General features: G+C 40.2%; 1 protein-coding gene across 7 annotated transcripts in view; it reads left to right on the top strand.

Annotated features, from left to right (window-relative positions):
* The window catches only part of LOC122575053, a 277,691-nt gene extending 255,018 nt beyond the window's left edge, over nucleotides 1-22,673 (top strand). For 5 of the 7 annotated variants that reach the window (XM_043743437.1, XM_043743436.1, XM_043743435.1 and 2 more), the window contains 5 exons: nucleotides 12,345-12,923; nucleotides 13,490-15,130; nucleotides 16,177-16,275; nucleotides 16,420-17,338; nucleotides 17,892-22,673. In XM_043743437.1, coding sequence (XP_043599372.1) covers nucleotides 12,345-12,923; nucleotides 13,490-15,130; nucleotides 16,177-16,275; nucleotides 16,420-17,338; nucleotides 17,892-18,396 — 3,743 coding nt within the window. In that variant the 3' untranslated portion in view covers nucleotides 18,397-22,673. The remainder of the gene's footprint in view (nucleotides 1-12,344; nucleotides 12,924-13,489; nucleotides 15,131-16,176; nucleotides 16,276-16,419; nucleotides 17,339-17,891) is intronic. The other 2 variants (XM_043743440.1, XM_043743441.1) reach the window with 2 other exon arrangements.
* The last annotated feature ends 630 nt before the right edge of the window (nucleotides 22,674-23,303 follow it).

Genomic DNA, 23,303 nt, shown 5'->3' on the forward strand with positions numbered 1-23,303 from the left:
TTCTTCCCGGCTTTATCCCGCGTCGTTCCTCTCGGTTCGCCATAAGTCGCTTAAAGCCGTTGCTCTTCGGCGCTTTAGTAATTCGAGTTAGCTGTTGAAGCTGGCCCTCCGCCGCCTCTTCCTCTCTCGCTTGCACGGCCGCCGACTCGTCCCGTCCTCCTCTGCCCGCCTTCTCTGTTATTTCGCGCTTGGCGAAAAGCGAGAAAAAAGAAGAGAACGTCGCACCGTCGGTGGAAACGACCGAGCAAGAGGACCGAGACCAAGACCACGAACCGCGCCGATTGTTTTAGCCCTAGGCCAAGAACTAAAACGGCCGGAGAACTCCGGAGGGTCAGGGCCGTGACAGAGGGGTCTTGCAGGGGGCACGGGAAACAACCGCAGTCGAATCGTTCGACACATCGTTCTCCCCGAGGAAATTTCGATTTCAGGGAATATTATCCACAGCAACTTGGAATTAAATTATGATAGGAATTCCATTTCTCTGAACTTGTCCGGAGGCGAAGGTTCTTGCAGCTGGAGTTCGTATAATAGTGATTCATCGGGTTTCTTTATCATTCTTATTTTTTAGTCATGCAATAGAAAGTCCAATATATGGATTCCATTCGAACAGAATTTAGCTAAATGGATATTAATTAATATTTCGTTACGAATGACGAAATATATCAATAACTGTATCAAAATGAGTTTTCGATCTTCGAAAGGAAAAGATTGTTCTTAGTTCTAAGATTCTTCCAGCTTATAACCAGAATTCCTTTTTTATTGCAATACATTGCATAATCGAGGTTCACCGCATTCTTCATTGATCCTCTTACTTCAAAATAAACTCTCAATCATCGAATTGGAAAGAATTTATCATGTTATCGACTGAAAGTCGATCATCCAGAAAGTAGATCTGACTTTTTGCGGTATATGACGTGATTGAGGGTTGTATCATCCTCTGTTATTCGCAGTATTCTTGGAATATCGAATTCGTATAACGAATTGGAGTCCATTTAATGGAACCAATTTTTCTCACTATATACGTATATCATTTATCATTCGCATAATACGAGTTTACGTTCAGACAAGTGAATTCAATATCTACACAAATAATCGATGGTATTATCTCTTTTAAACTTGTAAAGTTTATACGAGAAAATGACCACCGCAACAACTATAGAAATTTTAATTAGAATTTCGTTCCAACAAACGAGATTCTGCTACGAGCTCCTTTCGAATTAATGAAACTAGTGCGTGTCTGTGAAATTGGCCAGAAGATAGGAGGAAGAGTAACGCGTGAAAATAGTGCAAATCGTGTAGGTGTTAGTGAGTCATTCGCGAAGTCGCGTGAGATGATTCTTTTATTAGCTCGTTGGTTTGATATTGCGCAAGTAGTTCAGGTGTTTCGTTTAGGGAAAATTCCGTTTGCAAAATCGATGGTTACGCTACTGTCAGCGCTCAACAAGGTTTTGCAAGAGGTTCGCGAAGAATCGATCCTCTGTTTTCCCTTCGCGCTTTTTCCCCTCCATCCGTTGATGGTTTCACTGCTTCTTTCTTCTTCTTCTTCTCTATACGAGGCGGAGACAAGAGAGCGACCACGTGCCAAATCATTCGAGTGGAATCGGAGAAATTTAAAAAATATTCTAAATTTAATTACCCCGACGCCGACCCTCGGTCTTTCGAAATCGTCCGGGCTGCCAATGGCTGGTTGAAAAATAGCCGATCGACGAACCGAACGGACAAGGCACTCTGGCGGGGTAGCATTTGTATCGTTGAAAAAAAGGGAAAGAAGAAAGAAACGCCTCGAATCTCTGAACCCTATCGTCAACGAATTGTCGCATCTAAGGGAAAGATATTTGGAATCATTTATGTTCTCAACAATTAGAAGGAATATTTTTAATTTGAGCAGAGATATCAGACAACGTTGTTAGATTTCCTGTCATATCTACATATATGAAGCACTAGTCAAAGGAAATGATTCATTAAGCAGAAAAGAGTTAAGAAGATTTAGGTCTAAAGCGAAATGTCTTGAATCATTTAAATATTTAACATTGTAGAGGAACATTCTGAGAGTAAAAGGATTTGACAATACTATTAGAATTCTTATAATGCATAGAACTCACAAGTTAAAGGAATTGAAATCACTTAAGAAAGTTTGATCGTCATCGAGTTGTCCATTTAAAGAAAATAGCTTTCAGGAGCTTTTAAGTCTTCAACAATTAAGAGAAACGTTTTCAATAAGAACAGAAATATTTTATTGTTATATATACATATTGTTAAATCACCACGTATGAAGCACAAGTGAAACGTTGAAGAGGGAAGAATATTTAGATTCTATTGTCATCGAGTTATCGTTCGAATGATTTTGACTTGTAACAATCAGACGGAATATTTCATAGCAGGAGCAGAAACATTCGAATGCAATGAATGGAGTGCAAGTCGAAGGAAACGACTTATTATGAATTAAAGAGTTAAGAAGATCGAGTTAAAAAGCGAGAAGAAAGAAGACCGAGTCCGAGCAATGAAGAGGTCAACGAGAGCCCCAATTTCAATTTCGCTTTCCCACGCTTGCCCGTCGTCTGATCAATTCCCCGACTCCATATTTCACTTAATAACTCCATGATCAAAGAGCTCACGAATCAAACTCCTATCAAAATCAATCGTAATATTTATCATCATTTTGCAAGAAACGAAAATTCGTCGTACGGACACGTACTTGAATGCGTCGTAAGAAACACATACTTGGCCAAATTCTTCGAGTACTCGCTCTTTACTCACACTTTAAAATTCGTTAGACATTCGCTGCGCTCTTTGAAAATTCTCTCTTACCACTGTTCACCCTCGAGAACCCTCGACCACCCTTTCTATATATCTACGCTCGCAGCCACCCTTCATCCACATTGATGCACGAATATTCTCTATATCTTCGCTATTCAGACATCATAGTTACACTTTGCTCTTGAGAGCTCTATAGATTCTAGAGTAATTCCTACAGATTAAAATCTAATTTCCGAAAAATAGTTCAGCCGCTTCTTTCTTTGCGTCTATTCATTCGCAAATGGGTCTTCTGCAGGACGCAGCTGATATTATATTGGTGAAATTTTTATGTCACTGATATTTATACAAATTCACATTTTTCTGAAAACAATTCACCGTCTAGCCGTAAATAATTACACAAAAACTACTAATTAGATACTAAATTAAATTTCTCTTCCTTGAGTTTCGAGTAGTTATTAATTTCGTTCTAGATATTAGCAGCGTTATAAATTATGTTATTAATTGACAAGATGAAAGGAAAAAGTTCTGCGATGTAAATAATTGATTCATTGGTCGTTGAAAGAGGTGAGGCTCTTTAAAGGGTTAAAAATATGAGGTTTTTCCGGAAGAAGGTGATCAGAGGAAGGGTAGATCCAGTCTGTCGTGGTTCGGAACGGAGACAGAAACGCCACCGGGCATCGATAGAGCGTGGCGGTGCACTTAATAATAGTCCTCGCTCGTTACGCACTCGTCGAACTGCCTTGTTAAGGCTAACAGCCACTCGCTCTCGGGGAATATTCGAAAGTTATCGGACACGCGATCTCGTAAATCAATGCGCGTTATGGGACTTTGTGGAACTTTGGAGCACACGCTCTAATAATTTGTCATGAATCTTCGTTTCAAGCCAGCAGCAATATAATCGAACGGGCGAAGTTATTTTCAACGCGGTGAAACTAAATTCCTTCACCAGGAAGGACGTGTTTCTTTAAAGATAATTTCGCAATTCCATCGTGACAGTTGCTTAGCCAATCTGGAACTCGTTTGGTCCGCTGCGTTAACTAATTCCCCCAATTATCTTAAGTAATTCTATTAGTCCGACAACTCGGATGTTGCCCCTGACTTCCCTGTTTCGCGTGTCGTCGCTGAGATTGTGCGATTTAATCAAAGATATAATGGTTTTTTAAAGTTTTCTTGGAAAACGAGGGCTCTGAAATCCTGGCCCTTCATCTGTGAATCGCCAATATGTATCTTTGGCAGGACCTAGAATTTTATAATATAAATATTTCTAGCGTTTATTAATTTTGATATAACTACATCATCGTAATAAATATTGGAATAAAAAGAAATTACACGTTTCATTAAAAATATCTTTTCACACGGAGATAGCAGGTAAATTATGATATCTTCGCATACAAGGAAGATTATGTTTAGCAATATTATGGGAAAGGATTTTGTCTCAAGAAACTGCTCTTAAAACCTATAACAGCAATAGAAATAAAAAAAAAAAAAAAAACAGACGTATTCATTCGCAGCCTCTTCCCCCAATTATCCCAAAGCTGATTAATCATTTACGTCATCACCCCTGGAAAATTGACTCGGTTCAACGCTATCGTGTTTCCGTAAACAGCGTTCAATCGATCGCTCGATATTTCACCGCGGATACTATTTTATTACCGATCCATTTCGTCACCCCTTTCCTATTGCCGCTTTGGGAAATTTGTTGAATGAAAAATCGGGGTGATGGCGAACGATCGGGCATCGGATTTCGTGTTTTGACAGCGGATCGTCGATCCGTGGCTATTTTCTTTCCTCGTCTTTATCCTTCTTTTTACGCGGTTCCTAGGCCGAGTTTTTCGAAAGTCGAACAAATGGGGTGCGCGAGGAGACAGGGCACCCTCCTCTGGCTATTTGAATTTGTAGAAAGGGTTCGATTCTGTTTATTTTTGGCAGCTAGGGTGGGGGACAGGGTGTGCGTGTATATGTGCTAAGGGGTAGGAGGATACGCTCACACGTGAATGGCCGATATTACGCGCGCGCTCTCTTCACCCTTCGTGAAAAGTTTACGCGCGTCCCACGTAAGAGTCGGATTGGGGCGGCGGCGTAGAAACCGGGGGTGAATTCGGGGGTCGCGGCGATAAGTAGTACGCGTGTTTTCGCTCGAACTCAATTTACCCTCGCAACGCTGGAAACACCGGCAAAAGGGTGGCCTTTCCTTTGAAACGAAAAATCTTTATCCTTTGCCAGGATTTTTAAACGCCAGGGGCGTGTGACGAACCCCTTCGAATATCGCGCTAATAGGTACGCGTAGTTTGATAGATGTACTCTCCCTTTCTTTTTACAATGTTTAGTATAAGCCATGGCTTTTTCTTTTAAATTACTAAATTTTAAATGTAAGAAATATGAGTCTTGATTTAATTAAATACTTGAAGATCTAAAGCTATTCGTTGCTTTCAACAACTTCGATATTTTCTAGCGACAATATCTCGTATAAATTTCATTTTTAGTAATCAACGAGTGCGTGACTAACTTTAAAGATTTATGCAAGAGTTTTCTGAAGATAATTAAGTGTAACATAGGCAAAGATTTGTCTCACTTATCAAATATTGTAACGAGCATTGTACTTTGCATATCTTACATATTCTTGGATATTACGTTTAGCCATGCACACTCGTGCACTTGTTTGACGACCGTGTAGCATTGATTGCCTGCACAGGGATTAAACTGAAAGTCCTCGATGTTTCATAATTCATACACAGTCCAGTGCACTTGAATCGGCGTTAAGAAGTATTTCCATATCGCAGTTGCGTGTGTGTGCTTTGAAGAAAAAAACCAACTCGAGTCGACCGGACCGCTCGGTCAATAATTTCGGAAATCATTGTTCTCCAATATTCCACGGAGAGGTTTCCCCTCGTTAAATTTAACGCGGCCGCCATAAGTAACAGTAGAGCGAGAAAGAGAGGAAGGGGTTGGTCGACCCACGACTCCGTGAAAAGAAGGGGGCGCCGCGTAGAAAGGAGTACGGAAAGAGGGGTGGTCGGTTGACACTAAGTAGTATGTCCGTAACAGTGGCCCGAAAAATCCATACGTCCGAGGGCAGGCAGGCTAGATTAAAATGAAAAAAGAAAGGAGAAGGAGAGATGGAGGAAAAAAATTCCGCGCCTCGCCGGAGGGGTAAAACGATACCAGCTATACGCGACATTAATGAATGTGCCTTTAGAAACGGCCACGCCGAGGGAGGAAGAGAGAACCAGGGAGAGAAAAAAAGAGAGAGCCGCGTAGCACGTGGCTCGATTGCTTTAACGACCGTTTGTACGCGCGCGCGTTCGTTCACGCACGCTGCGCCTCACGAAAGCCTCACGAGTCGCTTAATAATCGTCGTTGATGAATAATCTCGTTTTCGGAGCATCGACGATTGTTACGCGAATTTCAACACCTCGACGAAAGGGAAGAATTTCGTCGAACGAGGTAGCGAGTCCCTTACGCTCTGATTCTTGGAAATCACGCGCCTCTGTTCATACCGTGAGCAGATTGGAGAATGCGTGGAAAAATTTTGACGCGCAGACGTTGGATAACTTTGTTTTCTGAGCGCCAGCGATCGTTGCACGAATTCTGACGCCTCGTAAAATTATGTAGAATGGAGCAATAAGTATAGTTTCTGATTGCGCCTTAATCGTTGGAAGTTATGAGCTTCTGTTCGTACTGTGAATTGATTGGGGGACGAAGAGAGGGATTTCGACAAACAGGCGAACGAGTAATTCCATTTTCAGAGCATTAATGATTGTTACATGCATATACATAACTATTACTACTACGTACTACTAACTACTATTACTTTGAACGACGAATGGAACATCTGAAAGCGGATGTGCATACACTCGTAAGAATCCATATGCATATTTAGTTGCTTCGACTTATTGAGTTCATCAGAATGACAGCCAGAACACTCATCCACTGTAATCATAGTCTAATTCTAGAAAATCATGCGCTTCTGTTCGTATCCACATATACGAGCAGATCAGATGATAGATAGAGGAATTTTGACAGGCGGCTGATTTATTTCTAACCAATCAAGCTTTCAAGTTGCCTCTGAAGAAAATATATATGATATTCGAGGATGAACGCACACGATTTACGTAGCCTGTAAGATTGGCGAATCCACGGATATCAGAACGCCCAGATCTATAAATACTGTCTATAAATCTCGCGGTACAGCTCGCTAGTAATAATTAGGAGGAACGAGTAGACAAAGGCGGGAATAATTCTATCGGCAGAACATGAAGGGAAGCTCGTAAATTGCCGGTTGGAAAGGGAGCGTGTCCAAGAATCTCGCCAGTCCTCTGGAAACTACCGCGCTGCTGTCTCTTCCCTAAAGTAGGAATCGCGTTAATTATAATGGCAGCGTATAACCGCCGTTTATTCTGGTCGCGAACGAAACTTGATTTCCAACAACGAAGAAGATTCGAAAGCAGGAGAAGAAGAAGGGACGAGCTGGTACGGCATGAAAGAAGGTGCTAAACGGATAGCACCGAGAGAAACGGGACAGCAGAATGGCGACCATAACGTAATTTTGACAGAAATAACGCCGCCGTGCTCGCTAAGAGACAATAAGTCCGCGACACTCTCTCGCAGGGGATCTTAGAATAGTTTAGTGTCCGCTGGTCTCTTCCTCTCACTGTATTCTCCATCTCTATCCTCTGTTCCACCTTCGTCCGAGACTTTCCCGTTTCGTCTGCTTGCTTTGCGTGACCCTCTTGGCGCCACGATTTTCATGGTTGCGACCGGATTGATGATTGCGCTGTATACAGACGCTGCGCCATTTTAGTTGCACCCTTTCCGGGTCAACTTCTCGAGATAGCTCGAACTCGTTTGCTATTTATCCAGCAGAAGAGAATTTTTATTGATAATTACAATGGTAACAACTTTTTATTAAATTGTAGTTTGGTAGCGTTCGAGGAAACTTTTGGTGAGCTTCGTAGGTTTTCTTCCTCTTTCTTCTTGGGATTAAATAACATATTGTACTCTTTTGAGACAGTGAAAACGGAAAGAATCTTCCTATCGATAATTTTAAAAAGAAAAGATCACTTTCAAAGAATCGATGGGAATTTCCTACACAGATCGATGGAAGATTAACGTGATCCTTTCTCGAAGTTTCAGAAATATTGGCGTGCAACGTCAAAATATTCCCATCGATCATGTTTCCGCACCACTCCTCCCCAGAGATCCGTGAAATCGACGCAGCATCTCTATTCTAGCTCATTAAATCGCATCTGGCCGGTTATTCCTTTAACGGAGCCGTTTTTCCGGAAACAATGTTGTGACGAGGGCCGTCGAAAAAGGGGTAAAGAAGCCGTGAGGGGGGGGGGTTGCCCGTTGGGATTTTTTTTGTCGGTATTTAGGACCTCTCGAGAGAGAAAAAGGAAGGAAAAGGTTCAATGGACCCTCCGCGGCTGCCGCGCAGAACGGACTACGACGCAGCGGGCACTTGACGCATTATCCAAACACGCGATTTTGTAGGTTATGTTAATACCCCCTCCCCCTTCTTTTTGTATAGAAACGTTCCACATATTAAAATTAAAAATTTGTTATGTAATGTTTATCATTAAGAAAACAAAATGTTCGAATATTCTATAGTTTATATTATATGTTCTATACAAAATATTCATTTTATTACAAAAATGTCTGCTCTCTTTTACAAATTCAAACTTCATTTATAGATAATTTGGTAAAAATTGAGTCTAACATGTATCTTTCTCACGATACTTATAACTTAAAACTACAGCAATGAGAGTTTGTGAGTAATACGAGAGAAGTGAGTTGCAAAAAGTTTCGGAAGCCAAGAACGTATCGACCGGGAAGATAATCATGATAATTGGTGATGAATTAAATAAAAATGAAATTTGCTTCGCTGTGAGAATAAATCTTATGTCATAATATTTGAAAAATTGTTTATTTCCGTAACGTATAAGCCCGTTCGAAAGTATGTCGTGTAGATTTGCTTAGAGATCGTGCTCGAGTCGAGGATTTTCAGCTCACCAGATCACGGGACGCGTATAAAGGGTTATTCAGCGCGCGGATTAAATGATAAAAAAGGAGGAGAGAGCCTGTGCGCGCTGAAATACGGGGCCTTCTTTTCAGGATTGGGCTTTTTGAAAATTTTAAACTCCCCGATCAGGGCCCGGGGTTTTTCATCCACAGCCGGATCGACCTCTCCCCTCCAGCCCATACGAGTTTCAAGAACTACGAATAAAAGGGTTCAGCCTTTGAAAGCTGCTGGATATTCGTGCAAAGGGGTAGAAAAAGAGGGATCCCGATTGCGCGTGTCGTTCCGTGAATTTCTCATATTTTTTAAGATTTGACCCTTAAGTCCCGTCACGTCTCTCGTATTCTTCATTTCGCTGCGCACTGTTGTCAGCATTTTTATCCCACTGTATGGACGGCACTGCCACTCCCTTCCGTCTTAAACCTGAAACAGTTTTTAATCGCTTCGACACTAGTTTCCAACGCAACTTTTACACCAAGAATTGACGAAATATGGCTTTTCTATATTTGTAAGAAGGATCAATAACTTTGAATAGTTGGAAAATAGAACGATAAGAATAATAAATAAATAGGCTATGGATGTCTATGCATATTCATATTGTTATCAACATAATCATAAAAATGATCCTTGAATGTTTTTTTAAGAATAAACCAAAGACAGTAATGGAGATTATTCAATGTTCATTTAGAAATTTTAATTTCCGTTTAATATTAATGTTCACAATATAATTCTTAATATATTATACTTGCTCGATTATTCAAAAAATTCGACCATCGTATACCATGATAAAGAGATTTGTGAGATCAATGGCCTGCTTTATTGATATTTTCTCTCAAGTTTAACATTTCGAAGCAAATACTCAATTGTTTGATCAAATTTACGATCGAATATACATCATTGTATCTTTTAACAAGATCCAAGGCCAGGTTCCGTTCGATGCCTAGCAGCCGTTTTGGCACGCTTCCTGCGACGCGGTACGCATAATTAGGCATCAACAAAATGTCTAACATTCCCGGATATTAAAGAAGAATCATGGACACTCTCGGTAGCACTCGCCATACTATGCGTTTATTCCTAATTAATAGCAACTCGATAAGAGGAGCCTTGACCCCCAAGATTCCTATGTTTGCATCTTTCTCACGCGTAATGAGCTACATCGTGGATGTTGGCTGTAAATTCGCGCGAATAAGAGTTTCCTCGACGGCTAGTAGTCAGAAGGTGCTCTAACGAGCTACACAAAACACGCAGCTGTGTTACATAATTACTGCACCGGAGGATAGATTAACAGTCCAAACCGAATGTTACGCAACAATATGCATCAACGTTCCCGGTTCAGCTAAACTGGATAATTAATTTAAGCATCCAGAGCGAAATGTAAATTTCGTAATTTGAGCACGTGCTGTCTTCGGCCTAACCCCGTTAAAGAAGGATATGCTCGTCTTATTCGCGAGAAAATCGCATCGCAGTATGGTGCCATTTTTAGAATCCTAATTCTGTAATCACAGTTTCACGAATTCTTGATTTAATTTGTTAAATGTGAAGACCATGGAAGAATTTCAATATACCATAATTGAGAGCGAAAACCATCTTTCGGATCAAAAAATGTCTCAAAAAATATCTATGTGTCAAAATATCTCTTAATAGTATTAAAATAACTTCGTCAACTAGACTTATCACTAATATTTTGACAATTTTGAAGAGGATGAAGGAACATATTTAATTCCGAAACCAAATGCAAAGGCAACTTTGTAACTTACTTATCGCATTCTTCTCCCGCAATCATCTTTTGGGATAAATTTTCTGGACTTCAATTCCGTACTCGTAGTTTCATGCGTTGCTGATTTCATTCACGAAAAAACGAGATCGATCCAGAAGCTTCGTGCATTTGAGAGAACGTAATATGAAAGTATGGGAAGTATGTATAATGGTTCGCCTCTCCCTCGCAACCTTTACCATTTCGTCTCTTTTCTCGTTGTTCCTTTTTCTTTCGTTTCCCTGCCACACGGGGAACCCTTCTTCTCTTTCGCGTACACACGTGCGCATAAAACTTTGCTGGTACCTATCCCCACCAAAGGGTCCGATGGGGGGAACCCCTAAGAGAAATATTCGACAATTTTTAAACTCGTTTCTGAACGCATTCAAACGTGCACAGTCGACAAGTAGGAATTTCTTGGAATCAACCAAGCCTTTGGTAGGGCACGCCGAACGTGGACCATGGTTTCCGGCTAACAGAGGTGGGGTCTTTGCCATATATTCTCCTGGTGGTTATACATATATTTCGCGGCTATTCGCGAAATTCTTGGGAAGAGCGTGTTATTGTCACTTAAACCGTATGAACACGACAAACATCCTGGAAACTTCTAACGCGTCATGACGAGACTGCTATGGAACCAGAGAACCTTGTTAGAGATTCAGAAGTATGTTGGTTTTGTAGACATGATGTAGCATAGTGATTAGTACATTTTTAGATCGACTATAACACATTCACATTTGTTGAAAAATTCTAACAAATTTTAATTTATTTGGTATATTACGAAATAGTGAAGAGCATTTTAAATTAAATATCGAAAAATGTCCAAAGATCTATGGATTTACGTTACTTTGGAGGTAGTCAGATAAAACTACAATGACGTGCTGCAATCATAAATCGCTGATAGTTCGATTCATAATAAAATGTAGCGAATCTTGTCTCGAAAATGAAATTCAAAATAATAGGAAAAAAAGTCCTCAAGCTTTCGAAATCAGAATACCCAATTGAAAAGAATTGGCAAGCATACCTGATGTACAAAGTAACTTAGTGCTTCAGAGTTCTCAATATGAATTACACGAAGCTATATTGCATCCCTATGTCGATAATATTTTTTGAAATTCATTGAAAATTCGGCAGAACGTAATAGTGTTCCCATAAGGACCTGTAGTTAATTGACTAGAATAAGTCAATCATAAACAAGCTGTTGCAAATTGATAATTTAATGACTTGAAGTTGTAGGACCTGCAACGAAACTCGTTTTTATTTCACTTCTGTTCATTTGGTTTTGAAAGGCTATGCTATAACTCATATCTGAGATACTACGGTATCATTACCAAAGGTTTTTTTTAAAAGACATGGACATATTTATGATTTCTTAAACGTTACGGTTGATCGTTTTAATATTAATCATGTCACCGTTAATTGCTGCTGACGTTTAATGAAAGACAAATTTCTTTTCTGTAATATCCATCAATTTCTTCGTGTAATTACACTTTAAACGTCTACATCAATGACAAACTCTACTTCTTACTAACCACATTAGACTGTCGCAGATAGGGTCGGTAAATCAAGCGCGCACAGTGAAGCTCTTCATAAACTACAGAACGCTTCTTTACCAACCATCCGATTCTTTATTAACAGCAGACGATACCACTCGAATCTACTATCGAAAAATTCAAGAATTAACTTGCCAGTTCAAACTGAAATTCCCTATATATAAAAGAAAAAGTTCCGTACATTCGATCCTACTGATCATCATCCCGTAAATCCTTAGCCCGAGAGTAATCCTCACCTCGTCTCTTTGGTTTCTGATTTCAGCATTATTGAGACAAAGCATGTCTCCGGTTGCGGACACCTTGATCGGTAGCTCGAAAAGCTCTGTGTCACAACCGATAATCGATTACTCCCGATACGTGAGGCGGTACACGTCGGGTCAAGAATGCGGTAGCTCGTATTGTAAGGAGCTCGGTTGCCGAGAGCATTTTCACTGTCTGGACTGCAGTGGTAGGGTCTTTGTGAAAAAGGAGGAAATGATCAGGCATTTCAAGTGGCACAAAAAGAGGGACGAATCTTTGCAGCACGGGTTCATGAGGTATTCGCCGACGGATGATTGCTCGGAGAGGCATCCGGGTCGTGCTTGCCCCCACAATAGAAAACAGACACACTACCATTGTATCCACGAAAATTGCGATAAGGTTTACATATCGACATCAGACGTGCAGATGCACGCCAACTACCATCGCAAGGACTCGGCTATCATACAAGAAGGTTTCCAGAGATTTCGCGCTACCGAGAGCTGTGCTACCGATCACTGTCCCTTCGTTGGCCAGCGGACCACGCACTTCCATTGTCGCCGACCAGGTTGCCGGTTCACCTTCAAGAACAAGGCTGACATGGGTAAAGAACTACTCGCAGTTCTCCCTTAAAATTAGAAATTATATTCCTCTCTTTCCTAGATTATTCGTTGTGTTTACCGTGACAATATTAGCGATTTCTGTTTGCTTGCCGATATCTCTATACAGTTAACCGTTTAGGTTGATCGAAAAGTTTTGTCGCCAGATTTTGCTGATACATGTATGTATTACAACTTCGTTTCGAGGGTTCCAGAGTTCCTAGGTAATTAAAGTGTACAGTGACCTACTTTCTAACACGAGAATTGTTTCATACTTTAAATGAGACCGAGGGGAGAATATATCAACAAGAAAAACAACAAATTCTACAACAACGAAGTAAATGAATTATCGATAAATGAATTATCAATGAATGAAACAATACATGTTATATTAAACGATTGATAGACATTTCAACTAAAACAATTCATTTCTATCCTTTCAAAGATCAAAAACGACAGAACTTTCCGATCTACCTAACACCTAATGCACCTAATACACCTAGTACCAATCTAGCCCAAGGTCCTTAACTGGTTTCTTTAATAAGTTCCTTTCTCCGTCTTCTTCTTACAGACAAGCACAAATCGTACCACATCAAAGACGAGCAATTATCCCGCGACGGGTTCAAGAAATTCATGAAGTCCGAGGCGTGTCCCTTCGAGCAATGTCGTTTCTCACGCGTCTGCAATCACATCCATTGCATACGACCTCATTGCAGCTACGTTCTCCATTCATCCGGTCAGCTGTTTTCTCATAAACGAAAACACGAGCGTCATGAGACGGAATTGGCTTACAGAAAGTACAAGCAGATCAACGCTGTTGGCGGTATTCGACCGCCAGGATCATGGCCACCGGATGATCTCAGCACGCAGAGTCTCTCCTTGAGTCTTAATGGCGAAAGCTCGAACGAGGACAGAGGCTCGCCGTCGTATTATTCTTTGGATGATTCCTTTCAGAGTGGTAGCGACCTAGCGATGGATCTCACCGCGCCAACAACCACGGTCACTGCTAGTGGAAGTTCCACAGTGACTGTAGATCATCAGCATCAGCAGCAGCAACAGAGTCAGCAGCTTACTGCCACAGAACTTGCGTATCTGGTACCTGCGACAGCCGACTGTCCCTGTCACATAGGCAGGGAACATCATCACTGCGGATTAGATCGCTGTGGTACAGCTCTGAAGGATCCTCGCGAAGTCAGGGAACATTTGAGAGAGCACGAGACTCAAGAGCGCATCACCGATGCCTTCTTCGAGGAAGGTGGCTGCGACGACAGTTGTCCGTATGCCGATAAAGAGAAACATTATCATTGTAATTGGGAGAACTGTCGCGAAGTAATCCTTTCGACTGACAAACCCTTCCGTCGACTGCAACATTATAAGATTCATGAATATAGCCGACAGTTAAATCTCTCTTGTTCTTCTCACGCTCTATCCTCTGATGTTACGTTAACGCACTTGACTAATATCGACGCGATGTTCAGGCGGAAGAGAGGCAGGCCTCCGAAAAATAGGGTTATCGAAATTTGGTCCGGCGGCGATCCAGCTACTCACACTCACGACTCTCCACAAGCGATCTTCACCAGTTTCAAGCTACCCAAACCTCAGACACCTAGTCTGACACCCAATCCTATGATCGAAGAGAGAGAAGGAAGTGTCTCACCTTCGAACAGTCTTGGCGAACCAGAAGGATTCTCCACCTACAATCCAGACGGTTGCCCAGATCCGGCTTGTGTTCTCAGATCAACGAGACACCATCACTGCTCGCAGCTGAGGTGTCATTTCTCCACCGATAGACCCGACCAGCTACTGATGCATAGCAAAGACTTTCACGATAACGTCGACATACCGCCCGGCTTTGCCTTCTTCGATAAGATGGTAGATTGTCGACTGGCTGGCTGTCACAGTAATCGCGTTAATCGGCATTTTCACTGTACCAGGCCGAACTGCGGCTACTCCTTCGTCAGATACTCGACGATGGCGATGCACGAGAAACAGCACAGTAGTCACGACGATCGACCTGAATGCTCGTCGAACCAAGAATGTCAGACGCAAATTCAACCTATGGTTCAAGAAACGAAGCCGAGGATTCAAGTAAAGAATCCGGCTGAATTAATCGAGAAACCTGAGGAAAGCTTGGCCAGCGACATGGAGAACAGATCAATTATGGACGAAAAGGAATCGGAGATTCCCAGCCCGGATGTTAATAAGACCACCGGTAAGTGTAACTTTCAACATGGACACGAACCAGTGCACCTGTATAGTACTGTTTTATAGATGAGTTTTGTTTGGTAGTTACTTGAGATGTTTACCGAGACAGTTATCCAATCAATGCATGTCTTTTGCACGTACACGCACTCCAGCGTATATTACGACACACGTCAGCACTCCTTAATCCTTTCGATGTCACTATGAATTGTTAAGCTCGTCATTAGACTGCAAATATTTATGCAAATTCGTATTTTTATTTAATCCAATTAAAGAAATGGAATTTGGATAGATAAATGTTTTGTTTATTGAATATTATGATAGATGTCATGTTTTGAATACTATATATATTCTTGCATGTTATCTGCATTTTATGCATTTTTAATTTGTACACCTTTAAATTTTCCGTAAATGCATAAAAATTCGCAGTCCATTCGTGACAAAACGATTATTGTCAAATTTTTCAATCATATCAATTTTTTTTCTAATATTGCATTCTAATAGCGAGAAGCTAGACTCATAACATAGTGGATTGGATATTATAAAAACTCCTTTCTTTACTTAAAGTGTCTTATCTGGCATTTTTTCTTTTTTGAAGTTCCCCGTGTCCTTATTCTTTTAAATGAAATTACAGTACACAGACTGTTATGGAATAATAACTAAATATTATGAATTGAATAGAAAAAGCATTAAGATGTAAAACTTTTGTTTCTTCGAATATCTCAAAGTAGCAGCTGGGACATTTTAAGCACAGTACCGACGAATGAAAATTAGTCGGTTAATATTAATATTAAAAGAAATTAAACTATACTTTTGCTCCCTTGAAGAATATAAACCATAGATAAGGCTCGTTTTATTAATGAGCCCTTCAATTCATTTAGCCTGCTCTCGAAAGGATTACAATACATTTCCCAATTATCCTTTATTTTATTCCTATTTTTGTTTTCATGTACATTATATTTTCTTGTTGCGTTTGATGTATCTATTGTACAAGGTGGTTGTAATTATAGTGGGAAGTATATTTGAAGTGTTGGTTGTTTGGTTGATTGTTGCTAGTGGTGAGGGCGGCTGGCACCTATTATCCGGTCAGTGGACCGCCGAGTGAACCCGCACTTCCGGGCGTCGTGCTATCCATGCGAACTTCCGTGCACCAAGGTTCGTGTCTCTTTCGACGACCAATTTTCTTGCCTTGAATTGTGTTCGATTAGTAATCAGTAAATAGTAAATCAGTCGTCGCCTTTCGCCTTTCGCATTTTTCAAAATTCGCACCTGTATTTACGCTAAACTTTTCCATTGCAGAGTCGCCGGTTCTTCCATCCACGTCTTCAGCGTCACCGCATACCCTGTATGGACCTGAGCAGAGCTGTAGCAGGCCCTTCTGCAAATTAAAACGCAAAAACCATTACCACTGTAACGCCTGTAATCAAGCATTTTCCGAACTGGACCGGTTGGTGGCACACATAGCGAAACATTCTACAGGCGCCATTCTCAGTCAACAGCAGCACGATCTAACCAGTCAGGCGCCTAGTCAAATGCAACACGATTATCTGGCGCAGTTATCGCAGAAGCACGACTTCATGGCGCAGAACGCTCAAATGGCTCAGAATATTCAGAATTTCCAGAATCAGATGCAACGTCAGATGCAGCAGACTCTGGGTCAAATTAGCCAACAGACTCAAGTGAAAGAGGTGAAAATCGAGCCAACGAGATGTGGTTCGGATGTCGGAGTTCAGAACGTTCCCAATGTTAAGAGAGAACCGAGTGAAGTATCGAGGGACGATGGAAACAATTCGGTGATGGATAACAACGAGAATGGCCAGTTGTCTCAGCCGAGTATGCCAACCAGTGTCCAACAATCCCCGGTTCCCACCAGCTTCGAACTCGACCTTAGCCACGGATTTCATTTTCCTAACCCTGCTGTAATGGCTGCTATGAATCAACAGATAGCCCTGATGAACCAAGCCCTGCCACCTTTCCTGCAACATGGCGGCATGTACACTGGTGGACCAGGGTTGATGTTTGCTCCAGGTTTACCTCCGACCAATTTTCTACCTCCAACCAGAGATGAAAATCCTTTAGCCTCGTTAGCTGCGAATCTTAATCTCAACAAAAGATCCTTATCTCCACCTGATAGCAATTCTCCGGAGGCGAAGAAGCAGAGGCTTCATCATTCCATGCGGATGCTGAAGGACGAGCCTGTACCGGAGGGATACGTCAGGTCTGTGTTATGCCTTTCCTAAGTTGAAATTTTTACTTTGTTACGCTATATTTTATAATACAGGGTGAGCTGTTTAAGTAGGAATATCTAATTATTTTGTTATTTTATGAAATTTTTATGAAATTAATTTTACGTGAGAAATCCTTAGGACAAAGTCACATTATTTAAAGAGCCATATGTAAGCATAAGACATACTTTTTCTCCAGGTCATTTCCTCAAATTTCAAGGTCATCTAGAGCAGGATACTAATGTCTAGAAGCATACTTAATGCTTACGAGATATTTCTACACTAATTTCATCAAATTTAATGCATGGAATTTTATACCAATCAGTTTCGACCCGAAAGCCTCGATACTTTTTCATATACAATAAAAAAGATAATGATATTCAGAGAAAATTCGTTAAACGCGTCCATTTAATACAAATTAATAATATTTAATACAAATAATTAAAATATCTAATAATAATATTAGACATAACGATAAATAGTAATAACGGGATGTAAATTTTTATTTATAAGTTACGTAAGTAACGATTTTAATTTCCATTTCAGGTTCAGATTCAACGAAGACTGTAGGTACCCGCACTGCGGCTACAGAGAGCACCAGACACATTTCCACTGCATGCGTCAAGACTGTGGCTACTCGTTCTGTGACAAAACGCGTTTCGTTCAGCACACGGCGAGACACGAGCGTCTCGACACTCTAATGGGCGGTGACTTCCAACAATATAGAGCCAATGTTCCCTGTGGAAGAGCACAGTGTGCCTACACCTCTTCGTTAGGCTCGATGCAGAACAAGGCTTCGCACTTTCACTGTTTGAAATGCGATTTCGTCTGCACAGATACGAACAAAGTGGTCGCTCACAGGCGACAGCATGCGAAATTGGACAGTATCGCGGCGGCCGGTTTTCAGAAATTCACGCCGAGTCAGCCTTGCGGTGGTGTCCAATGTCAGCATTCCGGTAAACAGACACACTACCACTGTCTTCAGTGTCAGTACGCTGTTCTGGGCTTAGCGCAGATGTCTGCTCACAAGTATCGACACATGGATACATAACGACGTTCACCGGAGCTGCCACTCGTTGGAGAAGACTCAAGAAAGACAATTCTCTGATCCCCGGTAGACATTCCTTGAAGAGTCCAGGCCCGAAGCCGAAGAAAGAGTAAGGAAGCAGCGGGGGGCTGGATCCAGCCGACAAATTCGGATCTCGCTGATGAAATCTGATTACAAGAGGACCGAGGGAGGAGTAAACTAAAAAAGACAATTTCATGCACCCTGTAGACATTCCCTGCAGAATTTCGCTCGCGATTGTCCATGCCCGATACGCACGACGCGTATGTACGTTTGTTCGACGAGGCTGGATGATTAGGAGCAGACCCCGACCGCGGCCTAGTCATTAATCTTCAGCCGTTCTATCGACCAGGAGAAATCGATAGCTCTTGGCGGCGTGTGTGTCTTCTCGTTCGGATCGAAACAGCATATGTATATATCTATATATATACATATATATCGGTCGATGCATCGAATGGAACTGTTCAGTCAAACTCGATGACTTCGTACTTACCAGAGGAGATATTTATTAACTGGATGACGATCTTTTTTTTTTAATATTTTCACGATCCTTCTCGAATCGTCTCGGCGATGGGCGAAGAAGTGGAGAAGAATTTTTGAAGAATTTTGAATGAATTTCGTGTCACAGAATGATTTCCTAATGAAAGAGATCTATGGAACGACGGAAGAAACCTGGCATAGAACCGTAGACAATAAACATGAACGACAAGTCTATCTTATAGCTTTAGATCGCGAGGATAAAAGACAAACTATAATATTTAAAATAGAAAAAGACCTTGTACATTTCGTTTTCCTTCTTTGTTTTCCTCATATTTTTTTTTTTTTTTTTTTTTTTCTAGTATCACTCGCGTACCCTCCGCGAAATTAGTCGTCACGACGATTTAGCTCCTAGAATATAGATAGTTAATATATGTAAAGAACTGATAGGCGAGAGAGAAAAAGCTCGAATCTCTTTGCAGAGAACTTATTAATAAAATTTACTGAAACTCGAGTCCAGGATTATATAGTTCAGACTGTTGTTTTTCTATGTAAATGATCACCGGCAAGAAAGGCGAGTTACGAAGACAAGAACATTGTGTCTAGTCCATCGCGTCATTGATGATCGTTGCTAATTAATGCCGAAGAATTTTCCAAAAATTCACGGTAATTGATAAAATGAAGACATATAGCAAAGAGATCGTTCGTCAATGGTGCAATGATTTTTCTACGATTGTTCACAGTTCTCCTTTTTTTTTTTTCTTTTTTCTTTTAATAATAACTCACAGTTGTTTCCTTAGTTCCTCTTTTATATTGACAAAGGAACTTGCATAGCGGAAATGGTAATGACTCGTACTAAAGATTATACGCTTTCTCGGGACACGTGTCGCGACTAGGAGGGTATGCGTTTCTCATTAATCGTATTACAAACAGTATTGATAAAAAAGGATATAAAGTAATAAAAAAAAAAGAAAAAACTGCAAGAAAACTGAGAGTTAACAAAAAGACTGCCAGCCAAGACGAGACAGGGCGAACACAGATCAAGGATGATTCAGTGACTCTTGTTCGCTTTTCAGGCAACCGTTGCTTGCTGTAATTTTAAAGGAGTTTTAAAGGAGAAGCATGTACGAAAGGTATACTTTAAAATGCGAATGCTCGAAATAGAAGATCGGCTGGTGTGCGTTTTAGATGCGGTGCGTATCGGAAACGATAGGAATTCTCGCTTTTCTGTTCCCAGGGGATACTCAGCAATGTTACGATATCATTAATTTGATAAAGTATGATTTCTACTGGAAAAATATTTTCATTCGTTCCAATATCGGAGCGATCGTATGCAGTAAATTTGAGTAAAAAGAGCTTTTCCATTTTCCGAAATATCAATTAAAGCTTCGTCTCTATAAAAAGTTTTAAGTTCAAAGTTGCCAAACATCACAGTATCTGTTTATCTGTTAATTTAAAAAATTAATATTGTATAATTTTATTATTCTCTTTAATATCCTATAGGATACCAATTTTAACAATTTCTATGCAAATTTTCGACTTTATTTATCGTATCGTTGGAGCTTCCTCCCCTGTTAAAAAAAAAGACGATCGACGAGTAACACGACGGACCTAAAGAAGACAGTGAATTGCGTATTTTCTCGAGGAATACGATCGACTATGTAGCTTTTAGAGTGTGCATAATCCCACCGGGATGAAATGTAAGCGTGCGAGCGTTGGGTGACGCGCTAGGGTGCCTTTAGAGTTTTCCCCGAACTTGTAGGACCGTGCCTTAGCAACAATGACCGATTATTTACACAAATTCTTTTAATACGAACGATAATGAAAAGAATGAGAAAAAAAAGACACACTGCAACGATGTGAAACACGATCGTAGGAAATTAGTGCCTTAAAGAAGCGCGTCGAAATACAAGAAAAACAAAAAAAAAAGAAAGAAAGAAAGAAAATGGAAACTCAGTCGCCAAGAATTATCCTGTCATTATTTTATAAACAATATCGGAGATAATATTAGTTTGTTTGGAATTTTATACATCAATAGAAATTTTAGATGCTTGTATGTGCGATTAAAGGAGTTAGAAACTTTGCGACTGATAAGGATTCTTCGTTTTTTAGACACTTTTTTCCACGTGTCGTGAGTCGAGAGTCACGAAGACGAGAATTTAGCTCGTCAGTTTAGAGACCCGCTTTTTGTAAATTTCGTTCGAAGATTTTTAAATTTCACACTTTTACAATTCAAGCAATTGAAAATTCCTAACGTTCGAAAGGTTCTATTATAAAAGACAATCGTTTATTTACAAAAGAATATGACCAGGTTTTATATTAAACGTTGCACTGCTACAGAAAAATTCTCTCACGTATTTGAACAATTCATACGCCGTAGTTCATGTTAAAAATGAAATTTTAAGAAGTACGAAGAGAATCCTAAAAATTCTTCTCTGTACGTTTTAACAATATTCTTAATAATTTGTATGGAACGTCGAATTCCAAGAACAACCAGAAGAGTTTTGAAAATTCTTACATTGTTACAGCAACAATTCTCCCACGTTTATTATTCTCAATAATTCGTATGAACCATCAAGCTTTCACGATGTTCAACAAGAAAAAGCGGGTGCTCAGCGATCCAGGACGAGCCTTCCCAAACTCAACCCCAATCTTTTCCCCTATTAGTCTCTACTAGTATATCATTCCACTAGCAAGGTTACGCGTGTCAACGAAGTCGATTAGTCATAAAACGGTCCCCGTCCTCTCGCGATCGAGCAAAAATCGCGCCAAACTTCGCGACCTCGATCTCTCGGTGTTTTATCTCGGTAATCGCGAGATTGTTCAAACTATTGGCGAGAGATCTCACGAATCGCACGTGTCGAAGCTTCGAGGAGAAGCGAAGGATCGTGGATAAGCTGCTTGAGAGCCGAGCCATTATTAAACGAGTGCCATAAACGATGTAGAGTCTCTCTCTCGAGCGCCTGTCGCTTTCAATTCCTCTTTTGCGCGCGATAGAAACGCGCGAAGAACGACGAAGAACCTGAACCGAAGCTGTAAAATATTTATTGTAAATCGCGATACGAGCGCGTTTTGTGGTCTGGCGAGGACCGAAGGCGGCGAGATCGCGAGAGGATCGAGCGTTCAGAGGGTGAACCAACCTCGATGGATCATCGCGAGAGACTTGGAAAGAAATAAAGAGAGAGAGAGAGAGAGAGAGAACGAAAGAGAGAGAGAGAGAGAAAGTGTGTTTGGTGTAGCGACGATGAACTGAGGTTGCCTTATAACTATCGAGCCTATATTATATATATATATAAATACATATATATATATATATATAAATAGAAATATATATTATTGTGAAGATTATCGATGACGATGGAGGAAAAATATTAAATAACAATGGAAGTATGTATGGGTATGTTTATGCGTGCGTGTGTGTTTGTGTGCGCGTGTGCGAGAGAGAGAGAGAGAGAGAGAGAAATTGTGTAAAAGAGTGATATATGTATATCAGTAGAAAGGAAAAAACGTACTATTGTTTGTGGAAAGTTGAGAGAAAGGGAAATTTATCGTACGGACATTAGTATTAAAATACCTGCTGTATGGATGTAAGAGAAAAGAAAGCTATTATATAATTTTATCTATTATTATTAATTATTATTAATTATTAATTAATATTCTCTATTATTATTATTATTATTATTATTATTATTATTATATTATGAATGAGTATCGGAAACACACACCTTATGTAGCTGTGATTTTGCTTTCGAACAAGTAAAGATTAAAAATATTTATAGCAACGAGAAGCATTTTGTCATTTCATCAAATAATTCTGGCTATCGAAGAAACGAAAATAGAATCAGATATTTTTCTAACAAGATAAACCGTTGCGTCAAAGGTCCACGATAAAAGATTCTTCGTTTGTAGCAAGAAAGAAGATGACATAGCTATCGATATGTTTTTTTTTTTTTTTTATACTTTCGTATCATCGAAAGGAAAAGCTGAATCGATAGTAGACGAATTGACATTCCAAAGGAATTTCAAGATCAAAAGATCTGCTGAAAGCAGAGTTTGACAAAATATTTTCGAAATTCTTTCTCCAAAGCAACCACTTTGCAGTCGAAGCAGCTTCCAAAACAATTTTATTATTCAGCAACTGTTCGCATGAAATTCTTAACTTCTATATACTCACGATAGGCAGTTTATATTCCAGAAAACCATCAATAAACTATAGAAATTCAAACGAAATGAAGTTCACAAGCAACGAGCAAAGACTCACATTTTTATTCGCTTGTTTCATTCGAACGTCACTCTGTGACTAGAAATGAGTAATTTAGAAGCATCCTTTAATCATTCAGGCAAGATAATTTTTATATCGTAAATTAGTATCTGCTAAACAATATTTCTAAATTGAACGAATAATGTTTCCCGTG

This window comes from Bombus pyrosoma, linkage group LG14 (genome assembly GCF_014825855.1).
Source record: "Bombus pyrosoma isolate SC7728 linkage group LG14, ASM1482585v1, whole genome shotgun sequence".
Lineage (NCBI taxonomy): Eukaryota > Metazoa > Arthropoda > Insecta > Hymenoptera > Apidae > Bombus > Bombus pyrosoma.